Source organism: Megascapheus bottae, chromosome 14 (assembly GCF_031878675.1).
Source record: "Megascapheus bottae isolate mThoBot1 chromosome 14, mThoBot2.hap1, whole genome shotgun sequence".
In the NCBI taxonomy this organism is placed as follows: domain Eukaryota; kingdom Metazoa; phylum Chordata; class Mammalia; order Rodentia; family Geomyidae; genus Megascapheus; species Megascapheus bottae.
Window position 1 is genome coordinate 32,444,521 of NC_143522.1, and position 13,677 is coordinate 32,458,197.

The 13,677-nt window shown below is 57.9% G+C and overlaps 1 protein-coding gene and 1 gene segment (V, D, J or C); both read right to left on the reverse strand.

The window, feature by feature from the left end:
• Window positions 1–13,677, reverse strand: part of LOC150054988 (immunoglobulin heavy constant alpha 2-like) — a 128,193-nt gene that overhangs the window by 35,175 nt on the left and 79,341 nt on the right.
• On the reverse strand, window positions 585–10,026 carry LOC150054989 (uncharacterized). Its single transcript, XM_090345360.1, has 8 exons — window positions 9,995–10,026; window positions 9,732–9,920; window positions 8,169–8,388; window positions 3,694–3,936; window positions 1,914–2,682; window positions 1,523–1,576; window positions 1,107–1,436; window positions 585–997 (listed from the first exon to the last, which is right to left on the reverse strand). The coding sequence occupies exons 1-8, from the start codon at window positions 10,024–10,026 to the stop codon at window positions 675–677; spliced, it is 2,160 nt and encodes a 719-aa protein (XP_090201486.1). The 3' UTR covers window positions 585–674.

The following is a 13,677-nucleotide window of genomic DNA, read 5'->3' on the forward strand; positions in this document are numbered from 1 at the left end:
TGGGTCTGTGCTGTGCAGGCTGCCACGGGAGGGCCCAGCGTGGGGAAGCGTGGGGAAGCGTGGGGAAGCGTGCATCTCGGGTGCATATGTCCGGGTGTGTGTGCGTGCGTGTGCATGTGTGCAGGCGTCCCGTGGACTGGTGCTGCACAGCATGTGTTTCATACAGGTTCTGCGTGTGTCTGGGGTCTGGGGGTCTGGTCAGTGTGTCACGAGGCACCAGGGCTGTCCCCTCAGCCTCTGAGCACAGGGAACAGTGGGTGACGTGGGGGCCGGGTGCCTCTCCAGCCACCTCAGGGTGGTGTGTGGTGGGCACTGGTGGACAGCTGGACAGTGAGAGGGAGGAGGACAGCCTGTGGTGCTGTTCTGTGTGCTGTCCTCCTGGGCGTCCCGAGGGTGTGAGCAGGGCTGCCCAGGGCCGGGGCTCCTTCCCCTGGAGGGCCGAGTCCCTGGCCGGCCTCCACGCTGGGCCCATCTGACCCTCCCCTCTGCTCAGGAGGGGCTGAGACGGCAGCCCTGGCCTGCGCCCACGGCACCAGGCCAGGCAGGAAAAGGCTCTTTGCCTCAGAAAACACCAGGACATCCTCGCAGGGGCCCAGGGCTTCCCTGGGTGCTTTATTTACATGGGCGGGGGCTGTGGACCGAGGGCCCAGGGGGGGAGGCTGGGAGCCCAGGTCTCATTTACCCGGAGACCGGGAGATGGTCTTCTGCGTGAGGTGGTTGTGCAGGGCCTCGTGCATCACTGTGCACTTGAACGTGTCACCCTGCTCCCAGGCCTTCTTCTCCACGGACAGCTTGCTGTAGAGGAAGTGGGACCCGTCCGAGTCCAGCACGGCTGGGGTGCTCTTGTAGTCCGTCTCTTCCTGCCCGTTGCGCTCCCATTCCACATGGATATCCGCAGGGAAGAAACTTGTGATCAAGCAGGTCAGGCTGAGCTTCTCTCTCCTCAGCTCCTCCCGGGGCGGGGGCAGGACATAGACTTGCGGCTCACGGGCTCGGCCTGTGCGAACAGAGGTGCACCGAGGTCACTGCGGGGTAAGGGCTGACCAGGCCAGGCGCTGCCCCTCCGTGTGGGGCCGCCCTTCTCTCACTCTGCCCATGGCTCCCACCTTTGTCTTTGGAGATGGTTTTCTCGATGGGGGCTGGGAGGTCGTTGTTGTTGACCCTGCACTTGAACTCCTTTCCTGAGAGCCAGTCCCGGTGCACGATGGGAAGGACGCTGACCACTCGGATGGTGCTGTTGTGCTGCTCTTCTGGGGGCTGCATCTGTGCCCCGTGGACCTCTACGTTGTCCACGAACCAGGTGAACTGGACCTCTGGGTTGTCCTGGCTCACGTCTCCCACCACACAGGTGACCTTGGGGCTTTGCGAGATCATGAGCACGTCCTTCGGCGTTGGAGGGAAGAGGAGGACAAACGGTCCAACGCCGCAGTCAGCTTCTGCAGGGAGACATGGAGGAGGAGGTGAGCAGTGCTTTGGGCCATTGTCAACTCCTGATGCCTCAGGACTAAGTGTGGTCACTTACTTGGCTGGCAGGAGTCTGAATCCTTGGACATTCCAGGACAACGCCCGATAGGATCTGCGGAGAGAGGTGCCGTGTTAAGGAACGCAGGGTTTGGCTCTGGGAGAAACTCAGATTAGACAAACGCTGGCCCAGGTTTTGAGTCTGGGCGGCTCTCAACCAGCGCCTACCCCTGTCTATCTAAACGCTTAGGACAGAATCCAGTACCGAGGGCTTTCCGCAAAGGAGAGAGGCTGGAACACCGAGGCCTGGAGGTGAGAGGCCACAGGAACCTGTGCTGACCTCCATTCTGGCCAGAGGTGTCCAAGCCTGGCATATCCAAGCAGGAGGGCCAACCCCAAGCCTCCTGTGCCATTCCACCCGGGGTGCTCCCTCCCGCGGGCCTCCGTCTTACCAATCCTCTTGTCCACCTTTGTGTTGGTGGCCGGGTGGACCACGTTGCAGGTGACGGTCTGGCTGGGCCAGGTGCTGGAGGGCACCGTCACCATGCTGCTGAGGGAGTAGAGCCCTGCGTGCAGAACGGGCGGGAAGGTGCGCAGGCCGCTGCTCAAGTCTCCGGAGTTCCAGGACACAGTGGCCGGCTCAGGGAAGAAGCCGGTGACCAGGCAACCCAGGGTCACCGTGGAGGCAGACCTGACTCCGCTGCTGGGAGCCAACGGGAAGACGGAGGGGGCTGTGGGGCTGCCTGCAAGAGAGGACGTGCCGAGAGAGCCGTGGTGTGAGGCAGGGCTGGCCCTGGGCGCTGGGCCAGGACCCGGGAGGCCCCGTGCACCTTGTGACCTGACATCCAACCTGGATGTGCTGTGCTCACTGTCCCCTGGCCTGTGACCAGGCAGACCTCCACCCTTCTGTGCCCTGTCCAGGCCTCGACCACAACCCTGGCCCTCGCCCTGACGATGTCTTCGAGAACTGAGCGTGAGGCCTTCCAGGCCAGCACCACCACTGCTGCAGTCTGCACCCTGGAATGTCCCCTGACGGGGCTCCCTCCACCTCTCCGCATCCCTAAGCCCCCGACCCCTGCCTCTGAGGTGGGCCCACCCTTGGACGAGGGCCCCTCCTCCTGTCTGCCCCCATTGCCTCCTGAGGGCCACTCCAGGCCCCCCCATCCCCTGCCCTCCAAGCTCCTGAATTCCCAGGCGGTCCCCAGCTGTGTCCAGGCCTTCCTGCAGTGTAGGCCTAGTGTGGTGAGTGGGGTGGGGCACTGCACCTCCTCTCTTGCTTTCACACTGTCCTCAGGCTCATCCGGATCCCAGAAGGGGTTTTTCCTACCCTGGGCACTTGAGGTTGAGTTGCCGCAGCCCTGAGTAGGATGGCAACCTCTTCCTTCAGCCTTAGCTGCAGGGCCTGGTCAGCCTCTGGCAGTCTCTGCTCAGGTCCTGAGCGGGTGGGCTTCCTTCCTTCCTTCTGGGGCAGCCTGTCCTCTTGTCAGGATGTCCCCTCCCTCCTGCTCAAGCCCATGGCCCAGAGCTGCCGCCCATCGGGCTTCCTGGAGAGAGGCAGGCCAGGACCTCCCTTGTCTGGCCTGCCTGGCACCTCCTGGCCTCTAGCACTGGCACCTGTGTCACAGAGCTGCCCTGTCCACCTGTGCCCTCACTCGCCTGCTGTCCTGCCCACCTGTGTCACAGAGCCATCCTGTCCACCTGTGCCCTCAGCCAGGGCCCTGTGCCCTCACTCGCCTGCTGTCCTGGCCACCTGGCTCTCCCCAGATCTCAGCACCGCCCCCTTCCCCCCCCGCAACTCCCTGGACTCCAGCACAAGTCAGGGGCACTGCATGAGTGGGGTCAGTCCAGGGAGCAGGGAGGAGCAGGGCAGGTGTGACCAGGGACAGGCAAGTCCCCTGAGCTTCTGTGGCTGCCCTGGCAGTGCCCTGGCCCTGCATCCCACGGAGATTGCAGCCCTGCCTCTTCTGAAACCTGTCACACACTTGCCAGAGCCCAGGAGGCTCTGGCTCTGCCCCTGTGCTCTGGGGCTCTCAGGACGACCCTGCCTGACCTGACCTGACCTCCTTCCCAAAGCACCCTTTCTCTTCCCTGAGCCTCCTGGGCTGTCTCCTGCCTCGGCCTCCCCAGTGTGGCTCCAAGCCTGGCCTCTCCTCTTGCCCAGCCTTGGGCTTCTTCCTGAGCTCCAGGGCAGAGGCCCATCTCCAGCCAGCTCTCTCCAGCAGGACCTCGCACCCTGGGCTGTGTCCTGGCTGATGAGAGGGGCACCCCGCAGTCCTCAGTTCTCTCTTCTATCCTGCCCCTGCTCTCTTCCGGAAGCTTCCAGCAGCTTCTCTGGATCCTCTTGACCTGGTCATCAGGCCCGTGGCCACCAGCCTCGAGACACAGCCGTAGCTCCCTGGCTGAGGGCAGCTGCCCTGGGCTCTGGCTGTCCACGGCACTGGTCAGGAGGCTTGGCTCTCTGCCCCACTCCCTCCCCTGGGCATGGGTCACCTCTCAGGGAGCCCAACAGGGCTGCTTCTCCTCAGCTGTCTCTGCTCTCCACCCGCTCAGATGCTGCTGCAAGGTGGAGTTTGGCTCTCAGGTGGTTGGCTATGAGCTCTGGGTCTGTTCTGTCCCTCCAGCCCCCCAACGTTCTCCAGCCCCCCTGAAGCTGCCCTGTGCCTGCTCCTCCCTTCTGTTGGCTCCTGGGGCTGCCTGTGCCCCCTGCCCCACAAAATTCTCCTGCTCCACTGTGGCTGCTCTGTGCCTGCTCTTCTGAGCTGCTGGAGTTGCCCTGTGCTTTGAGCACCCCAACATTCTCTAGCTACACAGTAACTGCTCTGTTCCTTCTCCCTGAGCTCCTGGACCTTTTCTGCCCCTCCAGCCCCCCCAACATTGTCCAGTTCTGGTGTAGCTGCTCTGTGCCTGCTTCCCTGATCTCCTGGGGCTTCCCTGTCCCTCTGTACCCCCCGAACATTCTCCAGTTCCCTGTAGCTGCTCTGCACCTGCTCCCCTGAGCTCCTAGGATTGACCCGCCCTCCAGCCCCCCAACATTCTCCAGTTCTTCTGTACCTGCTCTGTGCCTGCTTCTCTGAGTTCCTGGGTCTTCCCTGTCCCTCCAGCCCCCCAACATTCTCCAGTTCACCTGTAGCTGCTCTGTGCCTGCTCCCCTGAGCTCCTGGGTCTTCCCTGTCTCTCCAGCCCCCCAACATTCTCCAGTTCACCTGTAGCTGCCCTGTGCCTGCTCCCCTGAGCTCCTGGGGCTTCCCATTCCCTCCAGCCCCCCAACATTCTCCAGTTCACCTGTAGCTGCTCTGTGTCTGCTCCCCTGAGCTCCTGGGTCTTCCCTGTCTCTCCAGCCCCCCAACATTCTCCAGTTCACCTGTAGCTGCCCTGTGCCTGCTCCCCTGAGCTCCTGGGTCTTCCCTGTCCCTCCAGCCCCCCAACATTCTCCAGTTCACCTGTAGCTGCTCTGTGCCTGCTCCCCTGAGCTCCTGGGTCTTCCCTGTCCCTCTGGCCCCCCAACATTCTCCAGTTCACCTGTAGCTGCTCTGTGCCTGCTCCCCTGAGCTCCTGGTTCTTCCCTGTCCCTCTGGCCTCCCAACATTCTCTAGTTCACCTGTAGCTGCTCTATGCCTGCTCGCCATCCCTGCCAGGGCTTCCCTGTCCCTCCAGCCCCTCAGTATTCTCCAGTTCACCTGTTGCTGCTCTGTGCCTGCTCTCCTGAGCTCCTGGGTCTTCCCTGTCCCTCCAGCCCCCCAAAATTCTCCAGTTCACCTGTAGCTGCTCTGTGCCTGCTCCCCTGAGCTGCCAGGGCTTCTCTGTCTCTCAAGCCCCCCAGTATTGTCCAGTTCACCTGTAGCTGCTCTGTGCCTGCTCCTCTGAGCGTCTGGAGCTGCCCTGTCCCTCCAGCCCCTCAATTTTCTCCAGTTCACCTGTAGCTGCTCTGTAGTTGCTCCCCTGAGTTCCTGGACTGCCCTGTCCCTTCAGCCCCCCAACATTCTCCAGACCCCTGTAGCTGCTCTGTGCCTACTCCCTTCTGTTAGCTCCTGGGGCTTCCCTGTGCTTCCAGCCCCCCAACATTCTCCAGTTCACCTGTAGCTGCTCTGTGCCTGCTCCCCTGAGCTGCCAGGGCTTCTCTGTCTCTCAAGCCCCCCAACATTCTCCAGTTCACCTGTAGCTGCTCTGTACCTGCTCCCCTGAGCTTCTGGGCCTGCCCTCTCCCTCCAACTCCCCAACATTCTCCAGTTCACCTCTAGCTGCTCTGTCCCTGCTCCCCTGAGCTCCCGGGGCTTCCCTGTCCCTCTGCCCCCTCAACACTCTCCAGTTCACCTGTAGCTGCTCTGTCCCTGCTCCCCTGAGCCGCCAGGGCTTCCCTGTCCCTCCAGCCCCCCAACATTCTCCAGTTCACCTGTAGCTGCTCTGTGTCTGCTCCCCTGAGCTGCCAGGGCTTCCCTGTCCCTCCAGCCCCCCAACATTCTCCAGTTCACCTGTAGCTGCTCTGTGTCTGCTCCCCTGAGCTCCTGGTTCTTCCCTGTCCCTCCGGCTCCCCAACATTCTCCAGTTCACCTGTAGGTGCTCTGTGCCTGCTCCCCTGAGCTCCTGGTTCTTCCCTGTCCCTCTGGCCCCCCAACATTCTCCAGTTCACCTGTAGCTGCTCTGTGCCTGCTCCCCTGAGCTCCTGGTTCTTCCCTGTCCCTCTGGCCTCCCAACATTCTCTAGTTCACCTGTAGCTGCTCTATGCCTGCTCGCCATCCCTGCCAGGGCTTCTCTGTTCCTCCGGTCCCCCAATCTTCTCCAGTTCACCTGCACCTGTTCTGTACCTGCTCCCCTGAGCTTCCGGGGATGCCCTGTCCCTCCAGCCCCTCAGTATTCTCCAGTTCACCTGTTGCTGCTCTGTGCCTGCTCTCCTGAGCTCCTGGGTCTTCCCTGTCCCTCCAGCCCCCCAACATTCTCCAGTTCACCTGTAGCTGCTCTGTGTCTGCTCCCCTGAGCTCCTGGGTCTTCCCTGTCCCTCCAGCCCCCCAACATTCTCCAGTTCACCTGTAGCTTCCCTGTGTCTGTTCCCCTGAGCTCCTGGTTCTTCCCTGTCCCTCTAGCCCCCCAACATTCTCCAGTTCACCTGTTGCTGCTCTGTCCCTGCTCCCCTGAGCTCCCGGGGCTTCCCTGTCCCTCTGGCCCCTCAACATTCTCCAGTTCACCTGTAGCTGCTCTGTGTCTGCTCCCCTGAGCTCCTGGGTCTTCCCTGTCCCTCCAGCCCCCCAACATTCTCCAGTTCACCTGTAGCTTCCCTCTGTCTGTTCCCCTGAGCTCCTGGTTCTTCCCTGTCCCTCTAGCCCCCCAACATTCTCCAGTTCACCTGTTGCTGCTCTGTCCCTGCTCCCCTGAGCTCCCGGGGCTTCCCTGTCCCTCTGGCCCCTCAACATTCTCCAGTTCACCTGTAGCTGCTCTGTGCCTGCTCCTCTGAGCTCCTGGGTCTTCCCTGTCCCTCCAGCCCCCCAAAATTCTTCAGTTCACCTGTAGCTGCTCTGTGCCTGCTCCCCTGAGCTGCCAGGGCTTCTCTGTCTCTCAAGCCCCCCAGTATTGTCCAGTTCACCTGTAGCTGCTCTGTGCCTGCTCCTCTGAGCGTCTGGAGCTGCCCTGTCCCTCCAGCTCCTCAATATTCTCCAGTTCACCTGTAGCTGCTCTGTAGTTGCTCCCGAGTTCCTGGACTGCCCTGTCCCTTCAGCCCCCCAACATTCTCCAGACCCCTGTAGCTACCATGTGCCTACTCCCTTCTGTTAGCTCCTGGGGCTTCCCTGTGCTTCCAGCACCCCAACATTTTCCAGCTAAACTATAATTGCTCTGTTCCGTCTTCCCTGAGTTCCTGGGTCTTCCCTGCCCCTCCAGCCCCCCAATGTCCTCCAGTTCACTTGTAGCTGGTCTGTGCCTGCTCCCCTGAGCTCCAGGGCTACCTTGTGCCTACAGCCCCCAATATTATCATTTTCATCTGCAGCTCTTCTGTGCCTGAACCTTTGAGCCTTTGAGCTGGTTTAACTGTCCTGCCCTTCCTGCCCCACCAACATTCTCCATCTCACAGGTCCCTGCTCCGTGCCTGACCTCATAGGCCTAAGTCTCCCTGTTCTCCTAGGCCCCCAACTTCTCTCACGTGCAGCTGCTTTGTGTGTGCTCTTCTGGGCTCCCTGGGCTATCCTGCCCCAGCAGCCCCCAAACCTTCTCCATCTCCTCCTCCCCTGGGCTCCCTGGGCTATCCTGCCCCAGAAACCCCCAATCCTTCTCCATCCCCTCCTCACTGCTCCCCTGTGCACTCTGGGTTCACCACTGCCCTGGCTCCCTGCGGGCCTGGGCACCTGCCTTCCAGGGCCCCCAGTTCTGTAGCCCAGTTCTGCTCTAATGTAGCGCCTCGAGCTCCCGGCCCCTCCCCAGGACTTACTGCCCTTGAATCTTGGCGGACCCACCTGCCTCGAACTAGCCCTTCCTGTCTCTGCTCCAGCCTCATCCCCTGGACACCCAGCTGGGCCTGGTTGACCCAGGTGGACTTGCTCCTGAGTGCCCAGGGCAGCCCCACAGCTCCAGCCAGCTCTCTCCAGCGGAAGAACCCCTGGTGCTGACCCGACCCCTCTCAGATGAGCCCCAGAGCCTTGTGACCTCAGTCTCCGTCCATCCCACTGCTGTGCTCCGGAGCCTTCTGCCAGTCTGTTCCATCTGGTCCCCTCTTCTGCGCCCACTGTGTCAGGCCAGGTCAGTCCAGTGGCCTCCTCTGGCCAGCTCGGCAGGACCTGAGAGCCATCCTTGCTGGTCCCGGAGAGTTCTGCCGTGGAGACCCGTGTCCCCTCCTCGGCTCCTGTGTCCGCTCGGGCCTCTGGTGTGGGGTTGAAGACAGCCATCTTCCCCACGCAGGGGCAAGCCTGCTGGTCTCTCTGTACCTTCCTACACTCCTGCCGGCCGCTGGATGACCAATGAGGGGGCCACTGCTGCCCCTGTCCCTTGTCCCCTCCTGTCACAGTCTGCTCTTCATGGCGTCCCTCCCTGTGTGAAGGCAGCTCCAGGCTCTAGCTGCCCTTGTCCCCAGAGGTGTGGATGGCAGCACAGCCCACCCAGCACAGCTAAGAATGGGATTGAAACTAAGTGGGATGAGCTCCTACCTGCACTTCCCCTTTCTTCTGGGGGTTTCGGTGTGTGGGGAGGGGGAGTCCAGCCGTGGCTCTGCTGCTGTATGTGGGTGGACTGGTGGTGGGCGAGGCTCCCGGGATGCAGGGCCTGCTCCCCACTCCCGGCCTTCAGGTGTCCCCGGGGCTGGCACCATGTCCACTCGGAGGTGTCAGGGCTCTCGCTGGCACCTGGCTGACCAGCAGAGGTTCAATCTCCATCTCTCTGTAGCTCCCTCTCCTTCAGGAGACGCTGAAGCAGCTTGGGACATGGAGAAGAGGATGAGAGGGAGGGGCTGGTAGAGAGCTGGCTGGATGAGGAGGAAGGGTGGGGGTGAGGGCTGAGGGGCTGGGACAGAGCTGGCTGGATGAGGAGGAAGGGTGGGGGTGAGGGCTGAGGGGCTGGGACAGAGCTGGCTGGATGAGGAGGAAGGGTGGGGGTGAGGGCTGAGGGGCTGGGAGAGAGCTGGCTGGATGAGGAGGAAGGGTGGGGGTGAGGGCTGAGGGGCTGGGAGAGAGCTAGCAGGTGGGGAGGAAGGGTGGGCCTGGCCTCTGGGAATTCACAGGCCTGGGCAGGCATGGCCGGGCCTCGTGCTGGAGGCCGGGAGAACCCTAGACTGCCTGCGACGGGATCTGGGCAGCAGTGGCCCCCGGATCAGCAATACTTAGAGAGCCAGAGGTGCTGTGTTGTTGGGGTCAGACACCCTGTGTCTGTGCACAGTTCACTGCCCAGAAGGGAGAAGAGGAGTCCACTCGAGGCCCGAGTGTGAGGCTGGCAGAGCTCTGGGCTCAGGCTGGTCCTGGTCTTGAAGGGGACAGAGGGTGGCGGATGGGTAGGGTTCACTTAGTTATGGCACCAGGGCCCAGGGCCAGCTCAGCCAGAGCCACGGCAAGGAAGGGGCTTTCCTGCACCTGGTGGATCTTCTGGAGGGGGTGGGTGGTGAAGGGAGAAGGGGAGCCCTGAAATAGGGTCATACAGGAAACAGCTGGGGTCTCGCCTTGATGAGGGCCATTGTGCTGAGCTGGGCCCCAGAGAGGCCTCCACCCTGAAGAGGGCAGCCAGAGCTGGGGATGTCTGCCTGCTCCGTGTGTCCTCCATACTAAACGTGCTCCCACGGGGCCTGGAGCAACGTGGGCCCTCACCTCCTAAGTCCCACTGTTTCCTCAGACTGAGAATCCGCCTGACTCCAGGCGTGAGTGTGAGCGGGAATTGAGGCTGCCTCGGCTGCAGGGGGCTCCACACCACCTGAGGCGGCCTGGAGGCGGCAAGGAGGTGGCATCTCGTGGTCTGACTTTGTCTTGGTGGATTGGAGGGCCTTAGACAGTGCAGTCCTGGGGAGGGAAGCCGGCCGATGGGTGGGAAGGTCTGGTGTGGGCTGGGGAGGGAGGGCTCAGGCCTACAGTACCTGTGATCATTAGCTGAGGATGCTGGGCCCATGTCCCAATGCCCCATCTCAAGCTGGTGGCTTGGGGTGCTGAGCTTGACTCCTGCCCAGCTGTGGAGGCCGGGAGCCTGGGACCATGGTCTTTCTAGGTGGGGTCCCAGTGCCACAGGGAGACCTCCGCCTGGCTCTGTGGCTCCATCAGTGCACTGTCTCCTGGCCGGTGGAAGCAGTGTCCAGATGCTGCGTTATCTCATGGCCGTCTCCCTGCCTGTGTGTCTGTCCCTCCTGCCCCTCCCAGAATCCCATTCCACTGTGCCAGCCCACACCCAGGGTGAGCTCCCCGCAACGTGATTCAATCCACAAGTCTTTTGTAAACGTGGTTGCATTCATGGGTCTGAGTCCTGGGACTTGAATAGGTGACCCCATAGCAGACCGCACAGCAGGGCATGCTGTTTCCCAGGTTCATGTCCCCCGAAGACCTTGATCTTCCTACCTCAGCCTCCCAGCAGTCCCTCCCGTTCCCATGTCAGCTCCATGTCCCGAACCTTTATCCATGTGTCACCAAATCAGGGCACGCCTGGACTAAGATACGATTTATTTTGGGCCGTATTTTCTCTGTGATGGAACTGTCAACGCAGATGACACGTTCTGTCTTTGAAACTGCGATGAGAGCCCAGTTGTGTGCTTTTGTGCGTGCATGTATGTGTGTGCATGTGTGTGCACGTGTGTGTGTTTGTGTTTGCGTTTGGAATGTTTTGATTACAAAATGGAAAGATGAGGGAGGCAGTGCCACTGTTCCAGAAGAACTGTGCTACTCATTACCTGCCTTACGGAATTGTGAACCCCAGCACATCATCTTTACAATGCAATTTAAATAAAAGAGGAAGTCTCAAGTCCTGGCTTTCCCAGTGAGGTTCCCCAGAGCCAGTTATGTAAAGGAGAGCCCTCCCCTCCTTCTCGGGCAGCCCCATCGTGGAGCTGGGCTCTGGAGAGAGGGGCAGCTGCATTTCTCAAAGTTCTCTGACTAACTTGCCATTTAAAAAACCACAGACCAAGAAATCAGGGCAAGCACTATCGAGTGGCATTGCATCAAATCACGCCTTGTGCAGACGAAAGGAATCATTACGAGAGGGAAGAGATGGCTACTGCATGGGAGGAGCTGTTCCTGAACGAGGGAAGGCCGTACTGCATGAGAGGAGATCTTACTGTATGAGAGGAGCTCTTAATACAAGACAGGAGCCCTTAATATACGAGAGGAGGCCACACTGCCCGAGAGGAGACCTTACTGCCTGAGAGGAGACCATACTGCAGAAGAGGAGACCTTACTGCACGAGAGGAGACCTTACCGCAGGAGAGGAGACCTTACTGCAGGAGAGGAGACCTTACTGGCACTGATTGGATGCTGATTGCTACCTGGAGTACATAAAAACTTAGGAGCTCAAGAAATTAAGCCCCCAAGTAAACAATCCTAATAACAAACAGGCAAAAACTACTGTAAGGACAAATTTAGATGTATAAGTACTAATGGTCATGAAATACATTTTAAAATATTCCAGATCTTTAATCATCAGACCCAGCAATTAGTGAAAGCATTAAGACTTTTTTCTCACCCTGTCTACTTATATTTTCAATATTAGTTCGGTATCCTATGCTCTTAGGAATTCACCAAATTCTTTTTTGTTCAATTCTAATAGAATAGACTCTAATATAATACATGGAATTATTTCAATTTTAATATCAATGACTTGTTTACGTCAGAGCAAATACTCAGTCTTCTAGAGTTTCTTGAAGAATGTCGGTAGTGTAGCTTTAGGATGAAATATTCTGTAGACGTTTTTTTGGTCTATGCTGTTACGTTATGCTGCAGTGTCTTTGTTGATCCATTTTTGTTTGATTTTGGTGTGTGATCTGGTCCTCAGGTGTCATTTGTGTTTGATGTTGAGTGTGATCTGGTCCTCAGGGGTCATTTGTGTTTGATCTTGAGTGTGATCTGGTCCTCAGGTGTCATTTGTGTTTGATGTTGAGTGTGCTCTGGTCCTCAGGTGTCATTTGTGTTTGATGTTGAGTGTGATCTGGTCCTCAGGTGTCATTTGTGTTTGATGTTGAGTGTGATCTGGTTCTTGGGTGTCATTTGTGTTTGATGTTGAGTGTGATCTGGTCCTCAGGGGTCATTTGTGTTTGATGTTGAGTGTGATCTGGTCCTCAGGTGTCATTTGTGTTTGATGTTGAGTGTGATCTGGTCCCCAGGTGTCATTTGTGTTTGATGTTGAGTGTGATCTGGTTCTTGGGTGTCATTTGTGTTTGATGTTGAGTGTGATCTGGTCCTCAGCAGTCATTTGTGTTTGATGTTGAGTGTGCTCTGGTCCTCAGGTGTCATTTGTGTTTGATGTTGAGTGTGCTCTGGTCCCCAGGTGTCATTTGTGTTTGATGTTGAGTGTGATCTGGTCCTCAGGTGTCATTTGTGTTTGATGTTGAGTGTGCTCTGGTCCTCAGGGGTCATTTCTGTTTGATATTGAGTGTGATCTGGTCCTCAGGTGTCATTTGTGTTTGATGTTGAGTGTGATCTCTTCCTCAGGTGTCATTTGTGTTTGATGTTGAGTGTGATCTGGTCCTCAGGTGTCATTTGTGTTTGATGTTGAGTGTGATCTAGTCCTCAGGTGTCATTTGTGTTTGATGTTGAGTGTGATCTGGTCCTCAGGTGTCATTTGTGTTTGATGTTGAGTGTGATCTGGTCCTCAGCTGTCATTTGTGTTTGATGTTGAGTGTGAGCTGGTCCTGAGCTGTCATTTGTGTTTGATGTTGAGTGTGATCTCTTCCTCAGGTGTCATTTGTGTTTGATGTTGAGTGTGATCCGGTCCTCAGCTGTCATTTGTGTTTGATATTGAGTGTGATCTGGTCCTCAGGTGTCATTTGTGTTTGATGTTGAGTGTGCTCTGGTCCTCATCTGTCATTTGTGTTTGATGTTGAGTGTGATCTGGTCCTCAGGTGTCATTTGTGTTTGATATTGAGTGTGATCTGGTCCTCAGGGGTCATTTGTGTTTGATCTTGAGTGTGATCTGTTCCTCAGGTGTCATTTGTGTTTGATGTTGAGTGTGATCTGGCCCTCAGGGTTCATTTGTGTTTGATGTTGAGTGTGATCTGGTCCTCAGGTGTCATTTGTGTTTGATGTTGAGTGTGATCTGGTCCTCAGGGGTCATTTGTGTTTGATGTTGAGTGTGATCCGGTCCTCATCTGTCATTTGTGTTTGATGTTGAGTGTGATCTGGTTCTCAGGGGTCATTTGTGTTTGATGTTGAGTGTGATCTGGTCCTCAGGTGTCATTTGTGTTTGATGTTGAGTGTGATCTGGTCCTCAGCTGTCATTTGTGTTTGATGTTGAGTGTGATCTGGTCCTCGGGTGTCATTTGTGTTTGATGTTGGGTGTGATCTGGTCCTCGGGTGTCATTTGTGTTTGATGTTGAGTGTGAGCTGGTCCTCGGGTGTCATTTGTGTTTGATGTTGAGTGTGAGCTGTTCCTCAGGTGTCATTTGTGTTTGATGTTGAATGTGAGCTGGTTCTCAGGTGTCATTTGTGTTTGATGTTGAGTGTGATCTGGTCCTCAGGAGTCATTTGTGTTTGATGTTGAGTGTGCTCTGGTCCTCAGCTGTCATTTGTGTTTGATGTTGAGTGTGATCTGGTCCTCAGGTGTCATTTGTGTTTGATGTTG